This window comes from Trachinotus anak, unplaced genomic scaffold (assembly GCF_046630095.1).
Source record: "Trachinotus anak isolate AG129_WGS33_773 ecotype Australia unplaced genomic scaffold, CSIRO_AGI_Tana_v1 ptg000017l, whole genome shotgun sequence".
Classification (NCBI taxonomy): Eukaryota; Metazoa; Chordata; class Actinopteri; order Carangiformes; family Carangidae; genus Trachinotus; species Trachinotus anak.
Window position 1 is genome coordinate 1,307,761 of NW_027273868.1, and position 24,695 is coordinate 1,332,455.

At 42.8% G+C, this 24,695-nt stretch overlaps 1 protein-coding gene across 2 annotated transcripts; it reads right to left on the minus strand.

The window, feature by feature from the left end:
• Positions 1-5,319: 5,319 nt before the first annotated feature.
• Positions 5,320-24,695, minus strand: gspt1l (G1 to S phase transition 1, like). 2 transcript variants are annotated; one of them, XM_071501391.1, is made up of 14 exons: positions 24,292-24,695; positions 23,212-23,256; positions 19,156-19,398; positions 16,966-16,999; positions 16,773-16,850; positions 15,897-16,077; positions 14,752-14,906; positions 11,023-11,163; positions 10,805-10,898; positions 10,157-10,237; positions 8,997-9,170; positions 8,213-8,302; positions 7,848-8,016; positions 5,320-5,999 (listed from the first exon to the last, which is right to left on the minus strand). In XM_071501391.1, exons 1-14 carry the CDS (start codon positions 24,482-24,484, stop codon positions 5,947-5,949), a joined length of 1,731 nt encoding a protein of 576 aa, XP_071357492.1. In that variant the 5' UTR covers positions 24,485-24,695; the 3' UTR covers positions 5,320-5,946. The 2 variants fall into 2 exon arrangements, with proteins under 2 accessions (XP_071357492.1, XP_071357493.1); XM_071501392.1 differs by lacking the exon at positions 23,212-23,256.

Consider the following 24,695-nt stretch of genomic DNA (forward strand, 5'->3'; position numbering starts at 1 on the left):
CATTCTACTTGACTTATCAGCTGCCTTTGACACAGTTAACCATCGCATCCTCCTCTCTACTCTCTCTAACATGGGCATCTCTGGCTTGGCTCTTTCCTGGTTTGAATCCTACCTGACAGGGCGCTCATTCAGCGTATCCTGGCTTGGACAGTCGTCCACCTCGCATCACCTCACCACAGGGGTCCCCCAGGGCTCAGTGCTGGGGCCCCTACTATTTGCTATCTACACCACCTCCCTGGGCCCGATCATTCGCTCACATGGCTTTTCCTATCACTGCTACGCAGATGACACTCAGCTGTATCTGTCATTTCCTCCTGATGACCCCTCGATCTCTGCACGGGTCTCTGGTTGCCTCTCAGACATCGCCACATGGATGAAGGCACATCACCTCCAGCTGAATCTTTCAAAAACTGAACTGCTGGTTCTCCCAGCTAAACCTACAAGACACCATGACATCAACATCAAAACTGATTCCCTATGGCTCGCCCCCACCAGGGTGGTGAGAAACTTAGGGGTTATGATTGATGACCAACTAACCTTTTCCAATCATGTTGCCTCAGTTGCCCGGTCATGCCGCTATGCACTTTACAACATCAGAAAAATCAGACCTTACCTAACTCAACATACTACTCAACTCCTGACACAAGCTGTGGTCATCTCAAAACTAGACTACTGCAATGCCCTCCTGACGGGCCTCCCAGCCCGCACAGTGCAACCACTTCGGATGATCCAGAACGCGGCGGCGCGCCTAGTCTACAACCAACCCAAAAGATCACATGTCACCCCGCTGCTCATCGAGCTCCACTGGCTACCTGTTGCAGCCCGCATTAAGTTCAAATCTCTAATGCTTGCCCACAAAGTTGTCTCTGGTACTGCACCTACCTACTTGAACGCCCTGGTACAGGCATATGCTACCTCATGACCGTTGCGCTCCTCTAACGAACAACGCCTGGCTCTGCCACCCATTCATTCAAGGCAATCCAAACTCTTCTCTCACGATGTCCCCTGTTGGTGGAACGCACTACCACTTCCTACCAGAGCAGGGGTGTCCCTCTCCACCTTTAAAAGACTCCTGAAGACCCAGCTCTTCAGAGAGCACCTTCTCTCCTAGCACTACGCGACAAACCTACACTTAAAGAATCGTCACTAGCACTTATTGCTGCGCTAACACTTCTTATCGCACTTAACCTTGATTGTTCCCCTTTCTGTAAGTCGCTTTGGATAAAAGCGTCTGCTAAATGACTAAATGACTAAATGAACTATCTTCTATCTAACACAATTAATCAACTATTTAATGGAACACAACTCAGATCTTTTTCACAACCTGTTTGGCTGAAGTTCATTGATAAATAAAAACTATTCATGGCTTTATTTTTGGAAGCAGCCTCACTTTTAGAGTCTAAAACCACCTGTTTATGCACTTTGCTGCATGTGTTGCTAAACTGGATTTGTTAGAAACGACAAACTCATACCCAGGCTGGAGGCGTCGATACAGATACGATACTTTGTACAAAAGCTGAATATGTTCAGAGAAGGGAAATAATAAGCAGGCTATAACCATTTTAAATAAGAAATCAGACTACTCTTCTTATTCTTTAATAATAAAGAAAAATACATTCTGTTCAGCATTTAGCACTTTCAACAGATCAAAAGAAGATGACCTATAGACCAAGAAACTTAGAAATTGCATATTAATTGATACTTCAGCATCTGAATCAGGCTCCCTTTGAATATAACTGTTGCAAGCATGCTCTCCTGTTAGCATCGTTAGCACAGCTGAGCGTCTAAACATCTTGCCTAAAGGCTAACCAAGACTAATTCATTTGCTGGCTAATTTGCTAGTTAACAAGCTAAGTAACAAGCCATACACTGGTCAGATCAGGTCATTGATATGTATTAGTTAGAGCTAACATATGATTAAAATAACTGTGCAGAAGCATAGGCTTCCTCACATTCTGTTAATCAATTAACCACAAGTCATATTTGATATTTGCATAAAAAAATCCTCCCAAAGGCACCAACACCACAAACACAGCCGAGAGGTCACATTCAGTAACTCTGAGGTGATACCGTGTCCTGTGACCACATCTCAGTTGTTTGACAGGGTTTGTGGAGCTGCCACAGCAGCTCCCGGTCTTCACACCGGGATCATTGTTGTTCTCAGAACTGAAGAAGTTCCACACACAACTTTGTTTGTGTTTGGCCATTATCAACTTCAACACTCAGTGGCTCATGTATTTATAGTGCCATAGGTCATATGACTGTGACAGGCGGAGGGAGAAGTAGTTCCTATCAACCAGGTATTATTTAGACTAGATCCAGGTGATAGCGTTGTTGCTTTCTGTGTCCCTGTTGATGATAAAAGACACATTTAACCCAAATTATTACATTAAGGTATCAATCTTTTAATGTGAAAATTGATCCCAGAACAGAAACGTTAAGTATTGATATATCAGTATCAAGCACACACCACTGAGGACTTCCTCCTCTGTGTCTGCAGACCCTCTTCACTTTGTGTAACTTTTTCATGTGTCTTTTGATTTAACTACAATGTAAGTAGTGTTTTCTTTATCTTTCTTAGTTGGCATTTGAAAGTTGATTATCATTTCAACCATTTTCTGTTCCATTTTTTAATTATTAAATGAGGCTACTTATTTTTTGAAACATTCATGATATTATGTGCAATATTTATGATTTAAAGGCCTGGAAATCAACATTCCCATCAAATAAACAGAATGGCTGATTGCAACCCTTTTTTCCTGGCGGTTTGTGGCTCCAGTTAGAACCATTAGTTGGAACCATTAGTAATCAATAACATTTTTTTTTTTTTTTTTGTGGTGGGACTTCCTCTAAGCATAGATAGTGAAGTTTAATGTAGCATCCCTCTGAAATGAGAATCCATTAAACAGTACGCTTCAGTGTCCACAATCTCTTGATGGGTGTTTGTGTTGACGGTTAATTGTAAGGAGATTGATTTTTTCCAAAGTAGATTTTCCATCAAACCCATTGAACTGGTGGACACATGGATGAAACAGATGAGAGAAAAATCCGACAAACTACATTTATAGCAGTTGATATGCTAACATTCTAACAGTTGGTCAGTCAGTCACCACTGCTGCTCATGATAAAATATACTAATAAAATATATTTTATACCATGGTATTTTGATATACCATAAAATCTGGCCCATATTCATGCTCCCCCCAGGATGGATTGTGTTACATGTGTTTGTTTTCTATTGTAATACATTTGATGATCCTCTGATGGACGTCATCATTAGGTGAATATTTTTACTCTGTTTTACAATATTTTGTCCAAGCATTTGCAACATTTACAACTAATTAGTTTAGCATATTAGTGTGTTTGCTAATTAGTTGTAAATGAGTTGTTTGCTAAGATCAGGGCCGGACTTGGACAAAAAATTGGTCCTGGCATTCTGATCCTGACCGGCCCACCACATACAGTACAATCCAATGCAGCCCGAACCAGTGTCAATTTAAAAAAAGAACCAATCAGCCCCTGATTCACCTGTTTCATGGGCCTGTGCTGACTTTGTTTTGATGAATGCATTACACGGGCACAGTGACCAAAGGGGAAGGTGTTTAAATACATGATTGAGCCAGACTGAGCCCAATGGGCCGCCGATCTATTAGTTTTATGGGCTGGTCAGACAAATAAAAAAGGATGTATCGGCCCAAAAAGCACGTTGGCCCAGCAGGAAAGTGCCCGGTCTGCCAGATTACCAGTCCACCCCTGGCTAAGATGGTAATGATGGTTACAGACCTGTTAACATTGTCATTGTGAGCTTCACATACTGCAGCTGCTGGAACAGGTGCAGGTGTGGTTTCCTGAAACATCTGGTCACTGTAGTTTTGAACTAATCAGGAGGAGACATTTCTGTGTTGTGTGTCAGCAGCAGATTGATTCACATTTGCTGCTTTAGTGAGTATTTGTGGCAGCAGGATGGTGTGTGTGAGACTGCGTTAAAATAAACTGCAGTGTGTTCATGGTGATGAAGGAACATGTTGCCCTGGGCAACAGTCTGTCTCAGCATGGATACATTTTGACATGTGACTGTAAAAAAAATCACAGGTGAAAATGAATGAATTTTTGCTGCTTGTTGGTTTGTCTCATGAGGTTTGTTGACAGTATGAAAAATATAGGAAAAATGCAACATTATTTATTTATTTGTTTCTGATTAAAAGCCGTGAAAACGCGCAGAACTTTCACACACTTTTCTATTCTAGTTTAAGGAAAAATCTTTCTGCAGAGTAAAACATGTTGAATAAACCCTGACTCTGAGATGAACTCTCACCACAAACTGCAGCACCTCCTCAGAGTGACAGACAGATACCAGATTTCTGGATCTATTCAGTGGATTTGTGTGAACGGTCACTTCAGAACCATTTACTCAGTCAGAGGATTTTTATCAAGTCCACTAAAAAACACATGCAACAACCAGAAGTGACTGCTGCTGGACAACTGCTACCATCACAGCCACACCCATTTCATTTTACTATTCAAGCTTTCAACTCAGAGGCTAAAAACCTCTTTTATTTCAGTTTATTTTAATCTCTCATCAAGCTGTGGAGACTGATTCATACACAGCTCAGAACAATGAGCTGGAAATGGGAAGGACGTCTGTGATGATTCTATGACAGGACAAAACATGTCTCAAGACTCACTGCAGCAGTGACACCACCTGCTGGTGGGTATTCTCTTCAGTCATAAAAAAGTGACACAACCAAATAGAATTAAAACAAGTTCATGTTGTGGTGGCAGCTTGAGCTGCTGCCACTTTCAATACACTCACCTATTCAAGTCTCCATTTATCTTGGACGTTGTTCAGCCTGATGCAAAGTAACAGCACATGTTCAAAGTTCAGACACAGCACCACAATGACAGTGAATGTTTAAAAAACACATTGAGTGGAGACTGTAAACAACCTCAGTGCAGCTGTGGCTCAGGTAGAGCAGGTCGTCCACTAACCAGAGGGTCAGTGGCTCCTCTGTGCAGGTGCTGATGTGTCCTTATCGTCTGTGAGTGAGAGTGTGTGTGTGTGTGTGCAGTAGAAGAAACACACCTGAGTGAATGGACAAATGTGTCCTGTAGTGTGAAGAGCTTTGAGTCGATGAGATGATGAAAGCTCTATGTAAGTGCAGTTCCTGACACTGGTTCTAAATAATCCCTAACATCTAACAGCTGTTTGCTTATCAGCTGATATTCACAGTGACCGACAGATTTCAGACTGGGTCTGGGACTTGTTCTCAGGTTGTGGATGAAAGTTTAAAACATGAAGCCATCCACTGCAACGTGCTCTGAAAATGAAAACACCTTGTTTTCCCAATTTATTATTTTATTGTCATAGTTGTTTGCTTTAATAACATTTGAACACGCTCAAGCACACAGCCAGAACGCAACGAGAAACCAAAAACTGGGTCAAAGCAAAGGGAGACATGTACACCCAAGATAAACATTTGGTTTCATCTGGTTAAGTTCTCTCAAACAATTTCTTTTGCAATTTACTTCTGAAAATCATTGTTATACTCCAAGCAAAATCCTGGTCCACATCTGTTTACAGATATAACTTCTGCCATTTGTCACCGTCATTTATGAAAGAAAAAAAAAAAACTAGAAGAAAAATATCATGTAATGATGAGGAGACCAGAGGAGGAGGTGGGGGGAGGTGGAGGGAGGGCTAACCCAGAAATGGCATAGCTGAGCTCTCAATATGAGAAAGCTGACTCGTGTGGACTTCATCTTGGTTTGTCGTTTGCTTAAAAACAGGTTTTCTTTTTCAGATGAGTTTATTTTCTGAAGCTGATCTTCGGCACACAGAAGGGGGGCGTGACAGGAAGGTGTCGTCGCCGCTTACAACAGTGTGGGCGGGTTATAACCAAGCTCTGCCCGTTCCTTCTCACCAGGACTCTGACAGCACAGTCTTCTTCAGTCCCGCTCAGCAACCAGCTTCAGCACCTTTCCGATGGCGATAGTTTTACCTGAGGCACACAGATGAAAAATGACAGTCACACCTTTGTCACTGAAATTAAATCCACATCAACATTTCTGAGAATATACAGGCTAAACTAACTGAAACATGTCTGATCAGCTCTGCTGGCTCAGAGGGCAGACATGTTCACAACCTGTAGCAGAAGAATATGAGGAGTTCATTCAACAGTTCTGGGCTCCTGCACCTCATCTGATACTGAAGCTCCTGATTCACAACAATTTCACATGATGATGTGACAGGAATCAAAGTGGAACAGGGAGGTTCTGGGATTGATGTGTTGTGATCAGCTGATCATTCCTCTAGAGAAGAGTCACCACTCTGTTGAATGGACGCCAGGAGAACCGATCCTCGGTACCAAGTCAATAAGGTTCTCACAGTATAGGTTACTCTACAGTATTGTAGACAGTGTAGTAAAGATTGTAGGTGCTGGAGATGTGATGAGTTTAAACTGATGACCATGGTGACACATTTAAAAAGTCAGTGTTATATTTTGACAGTCTGAGTAGTGATGACTGTAACCTACATTAGCCTAAAGAAGCTAACTTTAGCCCCTGGGAAGGCTGACGTCAGCTGTCACAGTTCAGACAGTAACAGTGACACTTCAGGACATGAACATGTTGACTCAGACTCACTCAGCCTGAACTCTGCGAAGATCTGATGTCTGTCTCTGAACTGTTTCCTCCTTTCATGTGAAATGCTGTGTGACACCATTTACACTTCCTGTCTTCTTCTTCTCTTCAAGTTTTTCAGGCTCGAACAGTATAGTGTTATTACACTGCCCTCATCGGTGCTGAACAATCACATCTCCAGACATTTACTTTCAGTACCGCAGAAGAACAAAAACCAACTTGCACTGAGGTGTTGTTCTCATGACATCTCTAATCAGAACAAATCTGTGCGCTCCACACAGAGGTCATAATGAGCTGCTGTGTATATAGAGGCAGGCAGGATTTCCTGTGACAGGTCATTTCTTCTGTTTACTGTAAACACAGCTCCTGCTTACAAAACTGGACCAAGGATTTATTTTCTCTGGCAAATTCAAAACAAGTAAAATATGATCCAGCTTAATTTCTTCAGGTCTACATTTGTAAAACAGTTGAACAAGAATAATAAAGGGCGTCATCATTCTGCACATTGTCAGTATCAGACACTTCAACAAAGTGCTGAGGTCCACTGTGATGATCACTGAGCACAGAAACTGAACATCTGTCTCTGATTCATCTGCACTGTGCACATCTGCAGACAGATGTTCTGCTGTTCGCTCCCCAGCGGGGACAGAGTGAAAGTTCACTCCACTTCCACAGCCAGAGACACAAACTGAGCTCAGATCAGTTCTGCATGTAGCTCAGATGCTACATGTTGACTGAGAAAAAGCACAAATCTAGAGATGGATCTGGGTTTTTAATCCATGTTTGATCATTCAAATAAAAACGGATTAACTTTGAAATCTTTCAGACAAACTAACATCTACTCTAGATACAGACACACCTCTGTACAGTTTATTCACTGATTGTAATTTGAACATTGAAACTATTGCCACAGCTTCATTTGTTCTATGTATCGCCCTTTATTTTATTCTCTCTACTTTAATTCTATTCTGGTTTAGTACAGATGGATGCAGCATTTTACTGTCTATGTATTTACAGTATATTTACACTATAGATTCCACTGTGAATATCAGACATTTCCTCAAAGTTTGTCTGTGCTGCTCTATTCTTTGGTTTGATAAGAGGTATTTTGAAAAACTTAATATCTAACACAGAGCAGAGCTTCAGGTATTGACTGGTATATAGATGGTGCTGATGATGAGAGTCAGCAGTAGAGCTGGGCCACGTACCTTCGTCCCGTAAGGTAAACCGTCCCATCTGAGGAAACTCTTTAAAGGTCTCGAGGCAGATGGTTCCCGCTGTGCGCAGACGGGCAATGCAGACCTGGTCCTGTTTGACGAATCGTGGGCGTGTCTTACTCTTCTCTCCTGTCTTCTTGTCTACCAGACAGATTAAGGCCTGCAGGGGAGCAGAGGGTAAGAACATCACTCTCTGAATATATTTGTATATATTACAATATATATAGTATATATGTTTGTATTATTAAAACCAAAACAAAGAATGAAGTGTATCATATTATGTCTGTTCAAACACTTGTGAGGTCAGTTCAGTGACTAATGTGCCGTCGTGTGGTCAGTTCAGCTTCAGGTTTTACCGTAATCTGCACTTCTTCGATGCAGGTGTGGATGTGAAGGACCGCGTTGTAACCTGGACAAATGATGGATTTGTGTTCGATGATGACGATCTGAGGACAAGAGAGTCACAGGTATGAGACGGCACATGAGGACTCCCCTACAACAGCAGCTATACTAACTGCCCTGGTGGCCACTGAGGAGCTCCAACGGGCAGGATGGACAACATGCCAGTAAAAGTCCCTCGTCCAACAACCAGGATATGACCCTCAGTGGATTCACACCCACACTCCTCACTCAGAGACAGAGACAGAATATCTTTCTTATTTTGTCTCTCACACAGAGCACAGCCTCCGTTTGAGTAACAAACTGCTTAGAAAAAAGTCTCTAAATCTAGCGACATGTAAATGGCCCCTGATGGCACTTGTTTGTGCCAGTTCATTTTGAAAGAGTAACAGCCAATGAGGAAACTCAGTCGTGTGGCTTTCTGCTGACTGACGGACGGACGGTCGTGGTGATTATAGGGCTGGCCCTGCTGTTGCCGTCTAGCACAAACTATCAGCTACAAAAAGCCTGAAAAGCTGCAGTTGGAACTAAAGTACAGAGAGCTGTTGCTATGGAAACAATACACTGTCTGGTCTAGTTGCAGCAGTGTAAACCAGCAGATTTTAAGAACGTTGCAGAAAGGCTCATTCGAGTAGGCTCCAACTTGTCTTGTTGTGAATCATTGGTCTAAACTTGACTGTGGATTTGAGGAGCTGAAAGATTCTTTCACTGGGGGAGGGCAGAGCTACTGTGTGGACTCACCTGGGCGTCGAAGGTGCGCCCTGAGTGACAGAGGTTCTCAGCATTACACAGAATAAAGCCAGGCAGGATCTCCTCCTCCTCAATGCCCTTCAGTCGAAGCTTGAGGTTCTCTCCAGGCCCTGCATCATCTGTCTCCACGTCATCTGACAGGAGACTCAACACCTCCACCGTGTGCTGTATGAGGAGATAAACATGGGGTGAGACAAGGAGGGGGGCAGAGGAAATGTTTAACGTGAGTGTAGTTGAAAAGGTCTAAAATAGAAGAATCAGTTCAGGCGGCAGCAGATGAAAGAGGAGAACCAGGTAGATGAATTAATCAGTTCATCCATACAAGGGCAGACAAAACAGAGAAATCTGATGAATGCTATCACTGAATGACAGGGAGACATTTCACCATGGTAGTTTTTTCCACATGTATCTTGGTATTGATTGGTTGAGTATAATTACTCTTGTAGAAAGCAGCTTTTAACACTTGATTTTCATGCTTTTATCTTTAGTTTGTACTTTGGTTTTATTCTCTGTCTGTTTTATTGATTTTATTGTTTTAACATATGTATTTGTAATTCTCATTGTTATACTTGCCTTGCTAATGACGCTTTGCCTCTCCTCTGTCTTTTATTGCTTTGTTCTGTTTTTTTTATGTCCAGCACTTTATGACTGTTTAGAAAAGTGCTATATAAATAAAGTTATTAATTATTATATCTGTATGCACACACGAGAAATATGTTTTTGCTCCAGACAACAATGGTTGCATTTGTGACCGTATTTGAGAGTGTGAGTTCAAATTTCCCACGATTGTATTTGTGCATGATCATAATGATGATTATTACACATGTGACCATTTTTCAGTGGGTGAGTGTACAAGTCTCTGGCACAGGTAATGCGTTAGCCATTGTGGCTAAAAGTAGTACTTCCTTTCTTCTTCACTGGCTCAGTCAGTCTCTCCCTGCCTGCACCTTCATCATCAGTGATGACACAACTGAGCCAGTGCATTAGAAAAAGTACTACTCTGAACCACAATAGCTAATGCAGTAAATGCAGTACCTGTGGTTGTGATAAAGTGGAATGCTAAGTTGTGTGTACTGTTGATGCTGTTCATCTGGAGCCCTGGGTCTCTCTTGGTCCCAGCTGATAGAAGAAAGGCTTGATCCCAATCTTACCCTGTTTGGCATCATGACCAGCTGCTGTGCTTTACTGATGGAGCCAGACTCTAGTTTTCCGAGAATCACTGTGCCCATGTCCTGAAGAGACAGAGAGTTACAGAGGGGGTGAAAGAGGAGCTGTGTGTCTCATCCTGCACACTAAGGAAGCTCACACTGATGTTTCCACCACAAATAAAATGATTTAGCTTCATGTCTGAGTTTGACAAGTCAACAAGGCAACAAATGAAAGTCAGTGGCATTCATACAGTGAACTGAGCTGCTCACTGTGTGAATGCAAAGTTGGCATGTCAGTTTGGAGAGAAGACAGATCATGGTGAAGCTCGGACATGATGCAAAAATGTTTTAAAGGTTTTACGTTAAACATACTCCCTCCACTCTGAGCACAGTTTACTAGAACCACAACATAAACAGTGAGCCAGAGCTCTGAGTCAATCTTTAACACAAAGGCCAGTAAATGTGCTAATTTTAGCAGATACAGCTTAGCACTGATAACAGTCCTATTTACTTTTCTGCAGTTCCAACAATGACTGACACCAGTGGGTGCATTCAGCCCGGTGATAGCCAGGTGTTCAGAATCCATGTCTACAGCTTTACCCTTCAATGACAACGCTGAACCTACAGAGGGTTAAAGAAAGAGACTCTTACCTTGTATTTGTCTACAATGGGCAACCTGACAGGGCCATCACTTGATCTGTTGAAATTTGGCAAACTGTCCAAGTGTGGAATGAACGGTAAACCTCTGCAATGACATCAGATATGAAGAGGAGTTAGCTGGGACAGATAAACAGGAGAAATCATTTCTGTCTCTACAACCCCCATATACTGACTGCAGAGAGCTGCTGACATGCTGCTGAGGGACTTACGTGTACCAGGAGCACATGTCAGTGGGCTCCTTCAGGTTGGCTCCTGTCAGCCCGGAGCACGGCATGAAGTGAATGTCTTTCTTCGGGTTGAAGCCCACCTTCTTCAAAAATGGCACCAGTTTCTCCTTACACTCCTCATACCTAAGTGTTCAGACAGCAGGCACTCAAGTCACTGCAGCAATGTACTGACACAGACTCACACACAGCATAGCACAGTCAGAGTAAGTAGATGAAGTGTATGTTAACCAGCTGGTATTCAAGAGACTTCATGTGCAATGTAGGAAATTTGCTGTAGCCTTTTGGGAAAGCATCTATTTGTATGAACAAAAATGTAACTTTGATCAGAGCTGATCTTTAGGCTGCAGGTCACCTGACCACAGACACCAAGGGACAGTTAGACCCATTTTACACCAAAATTAGGTTTTTTAAACGCAGGTAAAGCTGCTAGAAAAGGTGACTGAATCCTTTTAAACTGCCAGTTTAGAGTTTGTCTTTCTGTTCAGAGAGGATACACACACAACTGCAGGCAGCAATATCATTACATACAGTTAGAGAGCACACACAAAGACACAGGGGGAAAGAGTGAGCTGTTTGCTGCCGTGCAGACTCTCATCCCCTCATGTAAGCATCGGAGCCTCCGCGTGGGACGCTTTGATCAGTGATCAGAGCTCCAGACTAACTTTTTTCACCATAGTCCCGAAACCGTCCCAAAAGACAATTTTAACTGTCCTGAAGTGAGTGTAAACTGTCACAAAAATCAAAATGCCAAACACACACACAGACAGAGATTCTTGGATTATAGATAAGATAGTTAGATGTACGCTGCCTGCTGTGCTCCTGTTTCTGCTCCTGATAAAACACATCAGTGTCTGTATTTCTAATTTCCTAACATTCAGGGATGGAGTGGAGATAAAAATCAGCCTTGGACTTTGACTGGCCAACCAGAACCCATCTGGAGACACCATCACCTGTAGCCCGTGTCACAATTTACAAGAGTCATATCGTAAACAGAGGATGAAGTAGGATGATTTCTAGAACAATACTTGAAATAGAACAACTGGCACATTAAACTGTGGGTCTTATTTTTACTTTCCTCTGTTTGAGTTTGTAGCTGTAGAGAGTGAGAGATAAGAGTTCAGACTGGACAGTACAGGCGTAGATTCAACACCAGACATATTTTTCCTGCTTCACTAGATCTTTCTTTAATAACATTCAGTAGATCTGAGCTGATCACACAGACTCTGAGGACTTGAATTTGCTCATTAGCAGAAACCAAAGGCATATAACATTATCCTGATGAATAAACTCTAGACTAGATTCCTGTTGTCTTCTGTCCACTGCTTATTGTGTAAAACTGGACTCTCAGCTGTACTGGGAGCTGTGGTCCTGAACCACTCTGCTGCTCCTCCCATTTGTCTGCACAATTACTGCTGCTGGATCAAAAAAACCCCAGACTATCTGGATCTTAACTTCTTTTCTCTGAGATTTTCAACCATTATTTTTACACTTATTCATGTAAACAAGTCAGCAACAGTCCACTGCTGCCTCAGCGTTAAAACAAAGATACAAACAAAGAAATGGTGAGCGGGTGGATGGAACCGTGGGGCCGAACCAAATGTAGTTATCTGGGGGCACAGTGAAGGAGATGAGGCCACATAGAGCCACAGTGCCAGTCTGTTCCACACATCAGTCACATCTCTCTCTCTCTCTCCCCATTGTCCCCACAATCAGCTTGGCCCACCATGGATCTTCCCATGCCTCCCATCAGCAGCTCCGTGCCTGGTTTTCACTTGTTAGTCAAAACATGAAGCATTTCACCACCAACACATCTGCTACTAATAAGTGATATTTTTATGATCGGACCCGCGGTGAACGTGGATATAACTGGGATCACTGTTCACTACTGTTTACTATGATAACAAAAAGACCACATTGGTATATCTAAATTGTCTAAATGTATGTTTTAGCCAATAAACACACACACAGCCAAGACACCGCCTGTAAAGCCGTAGCCTTAGCTGAGAAGTAACGTTACGAACCAGCTTTAATTCAATGGTTCATAAAAAATAAATTCAAAATGTGTCCATCAGTTAGCTCAGACTCAGGTTTGAAGACTTCACTCTGTTCTGCTTAACCAGCACAACATATTAGTGAGGTCCTGTAAACGAGCTGTGACTGAGGGGGTACACGGACCAGTGTTATCTGTTCAGTACTGGAACATTTCAGCTCTCCTGCAGAGTTTTTATAACACGAGAACACGCGCTTTCAGCTCAGTGCTTGGTTCACTTTGTCATCTGCTAAATAAGTAAGTGATAAATTATAGGATGTATATACTTTTGTCCCGGAAACGTCCCGGCTCAGATCTCTGTTCGTCTCAAGCACATTTTCTATCGTCCCTGGGACGGTGGGACGGCGTTACTCTCGAGCCCTGAGTGATTGTGGTTTTTGAACTTATTTAAAAGGACTGTGGCTCACTCTTTCATCCCTGAGAGCAGTGTAGCCATGGTGTTTCTGGTTTAACAGCACTGTGCTGGGCAGGTGACAGGTCTGTTTACAGTGTTTGTGCTGTGAAAGACGTCACAGCACAGAAAAGGGGAGAAAATGAGCGTGACCCAGGCGTTGGGTTAACATGAGTGCTAATCAGTGGCAGAGCTGATAAATACCAGCATCTACTGCGGAGTCGTTTGACCTGGGTGTGAATGCAGATTGTACCATTTCCATTGGAGAGAAAAGCCTGATGTTAGCAAGTCTTAGCAGGTTTCTTAAACAGCCGAAAAGCAGCTTAAGCCTTCTTAACTCACTTCAGCCCAGCTTCAGCTCATGCTGCCCTGTGCAGGGGTGTAACAGTTGGAAATGTTTACCTGACTTTCTGTCTGGTCTCAACTGTGAACTGAACAACCACAATTATTGTTAACTAGTTTAAAGATGGGCCTAAAGTCACATCCAACACTGGGAGGTTACTGAGAGAAACTGGGTCACACAGCAAGTGAGTCAACATATTTACAAATGTGGTAACATCTGTGTGTACATGTAACTGGTCAGTAATCAGATATTTGTATAGCAACAATAGCTTACTGAGTTTAACGGCACCACAAAATGCCTGATTTACGGTATGTGTGGCTAATGGTAACTATGTTATATAACTGACTACTCAGCAGAAATACTGATATTCAGAAGCAATCTTGATTTCAAAGGCTTCAAATGAGGCTTTAAAGTAACAGGCACATTCACTCTAATCCTGCCACTACATGTACATGCTGTTTATGAAATCAGATTTTGCAGAATGCTGAGAGTAGCCAGTTTACTCTCACTGAACCGCAGCAACAGGATAGCTGTGCTGTGGATGTGACGCCACTCGCTGTGGAGGAACAGAGGATGTTGTGATGTTCCCTCACATGCACACCATTTTGTACTGAAGTTGGACCATAGTGACATGTCTGCCTGGTTATTATTTAGGTTATTTTTTGACAATATATTATTCTGACCCATGAGCTGGTGTTTAGGTATGAGTTAAACCATGAAGTTTGTGGACTGTCATTCATGATCTCCACATCAGTGTGGCTGCAATGGTCAGCTTAATCATCTGCCAAGTCTGTGAGGGTCTGCATGGATGCAGACCAAAAACTGTGGCTGTGTGAACCATCTGCACTGTAAGTACACTGTCCACGCCTGGAGTATGACCGGGTCATTACACTCTAAATGTTGGATCATTATTATCCGTCTACCCACCTCTCAAGGCTCCAGTTGACTGTGGGATCGTCCATTTTATTCACCAGAACTATCAGGTGCTTGACACCAGCTGTTTTGGCCAACATGGCATGCTCCCGCGTCTGTCCACCCTTCTCAAAACCAGTTTCAAACTCGCCTTTCCTGGCAGAGATCACCTGAGGAACAGCACATTCAGTCAGTCAGTGGTTTAGTCTACATGGCCTATTAAAACATGAGATGTTTAAAGAGCTCATTCCTGGAGCTCACAGTATGTCACAGAAAGGATCATATCTGAAGAAAAGGAAACTGCTCCATGATCTCTTAAGATGTTACAGCTTCCATAAAGAAACTTGTTTGTGGTCCTTTGGTTTCATAGTCAGAGACAGACAACAAAACCCTTTTTAATCACAGGAACCGTTTCAGGTACACTGTGATCACCAAGCTTCCAGGTTTGATTCTTGACTGTAGTATCTGCCATGACAAAGTCACTTCCCTCAGCAGCCTGAGAAGTACCAGAGTGCGGGACTGAACATGGCTGAGTGGTCAAACACAAGCCAACTGTAATCAACAAGTGGTTGTTACAGTGAAATGTGAACTGTTCCTGTGGAAGCCCAGTATTCATGTTAAATGACGTTGTGACCTGCAGTTGTTGTGTGATCCTGTATGAAGGGAAATTACTTTCACATTGTTGATGTTTAAAATGCAGATATGGAGCCAATAAAAGTGAGATGCAGCTGTAGCTCAAACGAGGCAATGGTGGATTTTTGAGGCCGATATTGATCAATATTGATATTTGGGGGAAAATATCTGAGAACGATTCTCAATGGTCATTTTTGTTTTTTTAAGATAAAACAATCCAGATACTTTTAAATTTGTATTTGTATATATATCATATCTGTAATGCAACTTCTTGTTGTCATCGGCTGACAAATTCACCAGTTTCAACCAATCTGCACCAGGCTAACATCAGCCTGGCTGATTCACTGATCTTCTGTTGTGCTCTGTTTAAACACAGTTCCTTTAAGGGACTTTGTGCTGATTTTCATTAATGAACTGTTTTAGTTCCTAAGGTTATTGTGCAGAAAAGGGGGCTGCTAGTTAAATTCTGAACCAACTTTCCACATTAACTCAACAGTTTAAGAAAGCTGGTTATGTCCATGACTCACCAGAACAGCCAGGTCTGCTTGTGATGCCCCTCCAATCATGTTAGGCACAAAGCTTTTGTGGCCCGGAGCATCTAGGATGGTAAAGTGCTTTTTGTCTGTCTCAAAGTATGCTCGGCCCACCTCCACAGTTTTTCCTTTGTCCCTCTCTTCTTGGTTGGTGTCCAAAGCCCAAGACAGATACCTGAGACAAAAATAGTGACACTCGGTTGTTGCTTTGGTCGCTAGTGGGAAATCAGAGACTGTTTCTAAGCAATGACACCAGTATAACGCATGTCCTTAAAGTAAAACAGGCGGTCAATAAAAAGACGAGTCTCTGATAATAGTCCGGTGTGGTGGATGCGAACAAACAAAGGCCCACCTCCAAATACAGACCAGGGAAAAAAAACATGGCTGCCTGCCATAAAATGTTCATGCCAGTTAAGCATATTATACATCTCACTTTGATTTCAACATACAAGTGCTAATAGATTGCAGCAGCTATACCAAAAGTATCTTTACCCTATGAGGGTAACTGAGTTCAAACTGACACATTGGTGGCGTTTGATTCATTCATTCTGATCCATTTTGCTTTGTCCACCTTTAATCCCATTCAGCTGTTACTGCATATGGTGTACCTGCAAATGTTTCACAATAAAAGCCCAGTTAATAAATGATGGCTTCCTGTCCATTGAAAGACTAGAGGGCTTGCATTTTGAAGCAGTTACAGGAAGATATACATTTTAACTCTATAAAGCTATGGTGCAAGGCCATCACACATCTATAATAACTTCATTTATGTAGAACCTTTTTAACAAAATTACAATGTGCTTAAAACTTTAAGTTCTGTTTTAGTTTGGGCACTTCTCCTTGTTCAGACAGAGCAGTGTGTCAACTCACCAGGTTTCTCGGTTCTTTTCCTTGGCTTCTCTCTCGTACTTTTCCAAGGTTCTCTTGTCTACCATGCCTGTTAGATACCTGTTGGACAAGAGTGGCACAACTAAGGAATGCAAGTCAACAGGTCAAAGGCCTCATGTAATGAATATAATCTCACTCGTGAGGAAAAGCAGAAAACCAAAAAAGGGAGACTTACATGATTTGTCCACCAATGGTGGACTTGCCAGCATCTGTCGAAGCAACACACTTTAGATTAAAGCTGTGACATTACTCATGTTAAACTTTGGTCTGTGAGTGGCCAATAAACATGAAAAATCTGAATAGGAAAAACAAAAAAAACAAAAACTAAGAGGCATTTATCTCAGTCTGATACTTTACTCAGGTCCTTACTCCTTTACTCCTCCACTTCAGTGAGAGATATGAGGTTCAATGACGTTATTGGGACTAACGGAACAGGACAGTCACTGCTCTCAGCCTCAACAGTGGGGCCAGCCCTTTAGATGCAAACGTAGCTGACTGATGAGTGATGAAGTTACACCGTTGGTAAGACTACCTGAGCTACTTTCCATAGAAGAGAGTTGCCAGCAGGAGTTAAAGTGGGCCAGGACTATCCAGGACAGCGTTCCAACACCTTCCATTAATAAGAAAATAAATCTGAGTGTCTAAACAGAGTGAGACAGACGAGCAGACACACAGACATGAGAGACGCTCCTCCTGGCAGGTCATCACACAACGCCATGGTCTTTTTAACTTCATTGTTGCAGAGTTGGTTTTAACACAGTGTTGTTTTTTGATTTAAGTGTCACATCTCAGCTGAAGACACAGTGATCGGCTGCATACACATGACTGACTCCAGACCAGCCTGCTCCTAACAGGTTGACTAATGTGGCCTCTCATTATGAAACACACAACTATTCACTGAATGAGACAGTCTCATTGGTTGTGTAACAGTGACAGAGGGCGGCTGTGGCTGTGGCTCAGGAGGTAGAGCATCCACTTATCAGAAGGTCGGTGGTTCGATCCCAGGCTCCGGTCCACATGTCCTTGAGTGGTCAATAACACTATATAAGCAGTCCATTTACCATTTACAGTAAGTACCATGCTGACACCAGAGTCTGTGTGGAGTCATAACAGACCATAGTGTAAATGAGTGCACTTCAGACATGTTAGGAGGTACATCAGTGATGACGGTGTGAAGTAGAGTTGCACGGTACCCACGCTACCCCGCGGTGCCAAATCGTAACGGTTCCTACTATACTAGAAATTCTACACGACGGTACGACCGGTGCTATGCTTTCCGCTACATAGCGGCCGCCTCTACTCTCCTCCCGGCTTCTCACTGCATGCTACTCCCCTGTAAACAAACCCACATGGCAACTACTGCAACCTGCTGAATGATTGGCTGTTTGCCTCTTACTGGTGACGTCCAGGGATATGATAGGCTGTTTCTGCACGCTGGGTCCGCCTGTCTGTTAGCTGGCTGTATGTGTGTTTCTGCCGGCAAGAACAAACTCGATGAAGACAGCTCCGCTTCGGTAAAAAAAAAATCGCTTCAAAACAAACAACAACAAGCTGATAAAAAAAGTGATAATACTAAAAAAAAGGCCGCAGTACCGCAATAATACCCGGAACCGTGATACTTTGTCTGGTATAGTATCGTGGTTACTCATTTTGGTATCGTGACAACTCTAGTGTGAAGGTGATAATCCTTTAGCTGGTGACACACACGGTGTCTGCACATTGGACAGCGGAGTAAACAGACACCGAACATAAACATGGCAGCTGGAGGAAACATCAGTACATTGTTGTAGCCCCATCGGTTCTTAGCTATGATTTGCATGTGTGAGCATTCAGAAGCACAAATGGCTCCTCTCCCACCATGTAGCATTTTGGCAAAGGTGGTGTAAGAAGACAGTTTTAGAGCAACAGTGACCATATGACCAACACATGTACTGGAGTGGACCATTTGCTGTGGGAAATACATGTCGGTTCTGCCTCCATTATATCTCTGGCTGATAATATTAGACCAGCCAGCCTCTAATTTTAACAATTAAACATGAAAACTGTTAAGTCACTGACACCCTATTTCAATCTGTTTATTTCAATCCAATCAGTTGTTACCCGATGCACATGCAGATCTAGACCAACAATCTACTGATTGGGTATAAACCCAGTATACGGCCAGATTGTGTACGGGTGTGAGCAGGGTGCAACTTGTGATGCCCAGCTGTGTGAGGAAATCACAGCACCTTTCAAAACCAAACTCTGTTTGTGAAAGCTTCACGTCTTCAGGAGGAACTAATGTAGGTCTGTTCGTAAACTTCAGAGCTCTTGCGAATATCATCATCCACTGACTGAACTACAGCAGACAAGTGTTTGCACTGACCTACGTGTCCGATGAATACGACATTGATGTGTTCCTTCTTGGGGGCGTCTGGTTGTATAAGTGGAACCTTGGGCACTGGCGTTTCCTCTTCCTCCTCCATCATTTCTGGAGCCGTCTCCTCTGTTGTTGCTGCCACTGCTGGCCCCCGGTCCCCGCCTCCTGGCTCCTCCTCATTTGGCTCAGCCTCTTTCTGGTCCCATGGCTCCTCTGTGGTCATCTCTGTGTCACCGTTCTCCACCGGACCTGCACAGCCACAAACACGGTGCACGTTATTCACCGTCTTTTCCTTCATTTTGACAAACTACTTGAAACAACTGAAGTGGGTGAAACATGCACAGGGTTTTGACTTAATTGAACATTGATGATACACAGCATATTTGTGTTTTCTTCTGCACTTCCTGTTACTAGAAATATTTTCTGAGCATTTTCGGTCACAAAATCCAAGTTTGATGTAAACCGCACTGATCAGTGTCCTGTTGCGAAAGGACAGACAAAATACACACACACAAGGCAAACTAAATACACTTCAGAAAAGTTCATGATTAAAGTTAAAAGAAATTAATAGAAAACAACATTTACTGTACATTTACTATGTCACTAATGCAAAAAGCAATGACATGTTTTACCACGGAGCACTCAGACATAAGACATTAAAAATAAATTTTAGGAAAGACCCTGCACATTGTTATTCACTGTTGTGCCCCGTCATGTGATTTATTTTTCTCAGCCAGCGGCAGCAGAACCAGCTGGATTTATACGACAACACAGACTCAAAGGTTTCAACGTGGAGTTGGTTCCACCAGTTTGTAAAGCAGAGTTAGAATGGTCATATGTCTCCACATACAGAACTTCATCCCAGCACAGCACTTTCTATACAATCACACAGACCCAAGGTGGGCACCAAAGACCAGTCTCACCAGTTCAGTATCCACCCAAATATGAAATATCACAATCTCTTGAGTTAGGGCCAAAAATATCTATTGTGCAGTCAGAGTGACCTTTTACCACCAAAATCACATCAGTTCATGTTTGAGTCCAAGTGAAGGTTTGTACCACATTTGACGAAACTCCATGAGACATTGCCTTCATGAGGACAGGCCATACACACTGACAGACACCCTGAAAATATGATGACTCTGGCCCTGGCTGTCGCTGGTGTGGAGGCATGAAGGTGTTTGGCTACATTTCATATTTCACAGTTTACACAAACATTCATTAACACACAAATGTCTGCTGAACAACTCACACTATACTGTAGTTGCAACCTCTGCCATTTTTCTGTTTATCTTTATTCAATCAGGAGCCAGGAAACATTCATTTCAGCACAGCGCTGCGACAGGGACCCTGCGTTCTCTGTATGAAGTGCACTGCTACAACAGCACAAGTAATGAACACTACGCACCACAGGAGGAGACGGAATGGGAAACAATGACAGTGCTCTGACATTAAGCCTCCTACACAGATCAGCAGTACTGCAGAGAACAGGTCCTGGTTCAGAGTAGAACCAGTTTGGGTTCCTTACATATCCATTTAATCTGATTTGAAAAAAAATAAATGAAGCATTTCCATGTGCAGACACACCACCAGTAAATCAAGCTGTACATGACAAAGATCATCTGTGATACTCTTTCCTCGCGTTTACCTCACAGAGTCCAGAAAACGTCACCTATTCAGTCCTGGGAACCACAGGGGAAACACACACAGTGCTTCTGAATGACAAGCACACCAGAGAATAATGCGTCTTCCTACAGAGCCATCTCTGACTCCTTCAGGTGAATGTGTCTACAAAGTATTCACGAACAGTATTTACACTACATTACAAATTCTCATGATGTGATGACATCTTAAGACACAGTTCTACTTTTGATCATTACTGCAGGAATTGCTGCATCTGAACACAGACACTGACCTACAACAGTTTGCTTTTTCTGCTGGGTTTCAATGTCGTTGGAAATTTACTATTACTAAGAGACACTCCGCTCACCTGACATCACACCTGTTACTTTAACAACATTGTAGTGTGTGTTTGTAATGCGTCTTAAAGAAGGCTCTGTTGTAAAAAGTGTAAATGGTAAATAAAGATAATTCATTCATTCAGCCCAGAAACATCTGTGTGGTGTTTAAGGACACAGCGTTCTCAGTGACTTTAATTCTTGCTGTACAATCTTTGAAGTCGCCCTTCTGATGAGGACGTCCTGTCTGTGCAATCAGTGTAATTCTTCATGTGTTTTGTCATCAATTATTTTGCTAATGTTTCTCAAATAATGAAGACAACCCTCCACTCTGCAAGACACAAACTCTCAGCTGAGAGCGCACACACATTGATAAATTTTGTGCGTGTGTGGGGACAGGGGTGTTTCTCTACCACCATGCTCACATTGTTTTGGAGCAGAGGCCACTGGTCATGAAAGCACACGCTGGATTTCATGAGTAGTTGGTTGTTTGTCCAGCAGCCGGCACGCATGGAAAGCTCTATGTGCACTCACGAAGGGGTTTTTGTCTTCGCTAAATCAATCTGAGCCACGTGAGCTCTTATATGCACAAACTAATATTGAAAGGACACAGGTGCCACAAAAACTTTTCTGGTATTTTTGGCCGGACAGTGACTGTGGAGAGAGAAAAAGGACCGGGAGGGGACAGAGACAGGTGATGACATGCAGCAAAAAGCCCAGGCTGGATAAGACACAAACCCGGGCAAATGGGTTGGGGACTCAGCGATACATGGTACAGTAAACTACCAGTGTGCCTCAGGGCCTTTATCTCCACACATCTATGGCAGAAATTATTTTCCTCTTATTTCCTACCTCAGATTTATCTTGTGACCTCTTGGCAGGTCCTGAACACCAGGTTGGAAACCACTCCCCCACATTGATATGGTAATACAATTGTATTGTACATTATTTCATGTTATTTTAACCAAATATTTTACAGTCCAACACTTTTGTGCTGTTGTCATCTAACTTTATAACAAGATGAACCATGACGGTTTCCTTTCTCCATCAAAAAGACACAAACCTCCATCGTTCCCCATGATGGCACATTTTACCTCCTTAAACATCTTCTGGATTGAATATATTTAAGAACGACCAAAAGTATTACTAGAGCCACAGGCTGTGACACTTCACAGACTGATACGTGAAGTTTGGTGAGAAATCTTTACATGATAAACTGTGAGCAAATTTCTGCAACATTTTCCTACTTTTAAGTAGAAGGATGCATTTTCTTTGAAATATGAGTTGATTGTGTCTACTATACAAACCTGGCCAGTGTGTGCACAGTCAACAAGCTTTAGGACCCAGACAAGGTGGCCACGCCTGAGTTGTTGTGGTCATCAGCTGTGAACATCCAACCACATTTCTCTGCTGCCTTTTCAACTGTGATAATGTTTCCTCATAACAAGTGGAGAACAAATACTACAGATATTTGTCCTGGTACTTTATTTGAATGACTGCAGAAGTAAATGATGAAATAACAATGTTAGCAGAGCTGCTGCATATTCTGTTGTCATGCAATGTTATCAAACTTTAATATTTTACTATTCCGACTATTACATTTAATGCACTTGCACACTGTGACCCACAAGATATCATATTGCAAGAAGCACAACCAATAATAATAATAATAATAATAATAATCACATTTTACCAGTTTACAACTGAGCTGAATGGTGGGTTGACCGCAAGCCTCTATAAAACATTCCTGTACATGTAGCATTATCTCCCCCTGAAATAAGGCCATGTCTGCTTAAAGTGATAATGAAACAGATCAAGACCCACAACCAGTAACAAAACACAAGACAAACTGATGCTAATCTATAACAAAACTCACTATTCAGTTAATTTGTGGTCACAGAGAGGGGGAATGGAGCTTTCAGGCAAACTGAACTTCTGTAATTGGGCCTTGGTAACTCATGATGTAAGAGTCACTTCAGGCTTTGTTAATCCTCTCTGTTCAGTGAGGGCCTGCACCAGTCAGGACAATGGGGTGCGCAGTAACAGCATGTATATGGCACATGGCACAGAGGGAACCTAGCTTAAACACAGACTCTATACATACCAGTGCTTTCTGACACCTCCATGGTGGATAGTTTTTCAACAGCAACTGAAAAAGAAATAATGGTTGAGTTAATGTTTAAGTCCATCTGCTGGAAGTCTGACCTATTCCACTTGCTAACTCTGTTTAACTCTGAACAGTGTGGTAATGTGATAAACCTCTAAACTGACAGTGAAAAAAATATAAAATATATAATAAGTGTATTTTCTTTACACACCAAAAGGAGATTTCACTATGCCTTCAGAAGCCAGAGGAAGACATCAGAGCCTGACACATGTACAGCACTTTCAAACTGCCACTGACCATGGCTGATATTTATAGAGACAATAGGTGGAGGTTTAAACCCACTGACACGCTCACTTAGCATCCGTCTGTCAAACAGTGTATTTAAGTTCCGTGGATATAGGACGTGTTAATGTAAAATGATAACGGCTTCCTACGGTTACTGCCGTGTTAATATTGCATTCACCAGGTCCAGGTCTTCACGCGGGTTCCAGTGACACATTTGGCCCCACTCATGACCAGTGCTGCGTCAGAACATCCACGTCACACGAAACCCACTAATTTCTTCCCTTTACACGACCTTAGGTTAAACCATCGGGGTGTTAGAAAACGACTACAGGGATGTCTGCAGTAACCTCTCGTTTGGTTCCATTTACTGTTTAGAATTAAATTAACGATAGAACTCACCGCCTGAACACTAAGCCACATAGGAACTCGATGCTCAGTTGTGAAACCGCACCACTAACGAACATGCTAGGTGGCTACTGCCGGTTGGTTTCAAGAGGCAGATGCCGGTTTGGTTGATCACTTTTTACAGTTATGACAGTGCTCAACAAGCTACACAACACCACTAAGAAACATTAACAACATGTGCAGGTTATAGTTATAGTTTTACAGCGCCAGGCGCACCGTGTAAATTACTGCTACACCAAACACCACGGCAGTTAGCTAGTTTGTCGCGCTTCAAGAAACGCGTGTCTGTAGAGTAGCTAGTGAGCTAGCAACTACCCAGCCCAAGCTCGTGTTAGCGGCTAGCTAACTGCTAGCTAACGTAGCTCCCCAACGTGACTGTGAACTCACCAGCGGAATTGAGATTTTCCGAGTGTGCTTTCACGCCAAAAGACGGAACAAATTCGGCGGCGTTTACATTGGGCACGAACGGTTTAGCATTCACGTTTAGAGTTGTGAATGCTGGTTCAAGTTGTCCGTCGATTGTGGCCTCCACATCGTCCTCTTGTTCCCAGGAATCAGGGGCAGTGTCTCTCGGGTCCATCGTTGGTCTTGGATTTTCACTACTGTGAGATTTGAGCTACGCAGTTCTTGGTCTACGTAGGTGTCCGCCCAGAACCCGACGTTAAGGTCACCCCTCAGAGTAATCGAGAGCGTCCCAACTCGAAGTGTAATGTTTTGTCTCCGACTCAGGTGAAATTAAGCCACCGGCTTCTATCGGCACGGCCGCCAGAGAGGATATTCGACTCAGCACT

What these genes read in the sequence shown, in the direction of transcription:
- gspt1l (XM_071501391.1), bottom strand. Translation starts at nt 24,484, where the DNA reads ATGGACCCGAGAGACACTGCCCCTGATTCCTGGGAACAAGAGGACGAT. An exon ending in GTCAACTGGAGCCTTGAGAG is followed by an intron (nt 11,164 to 14,751) that starts GTGGGTAGACGG and finishes CTGAACACTTAG; the next exon opens with GTATGAGGAGTGTAAGGAGA. An exon ending in GGCGCACCTTCGACGCCCAG is followed by an intron (nt 8,303 to 8,996) that starts GTGAGTCCACAC and finishes TCTTGTCCTCAG; the next exon opens with ATCGTCATCATCGAACACAA.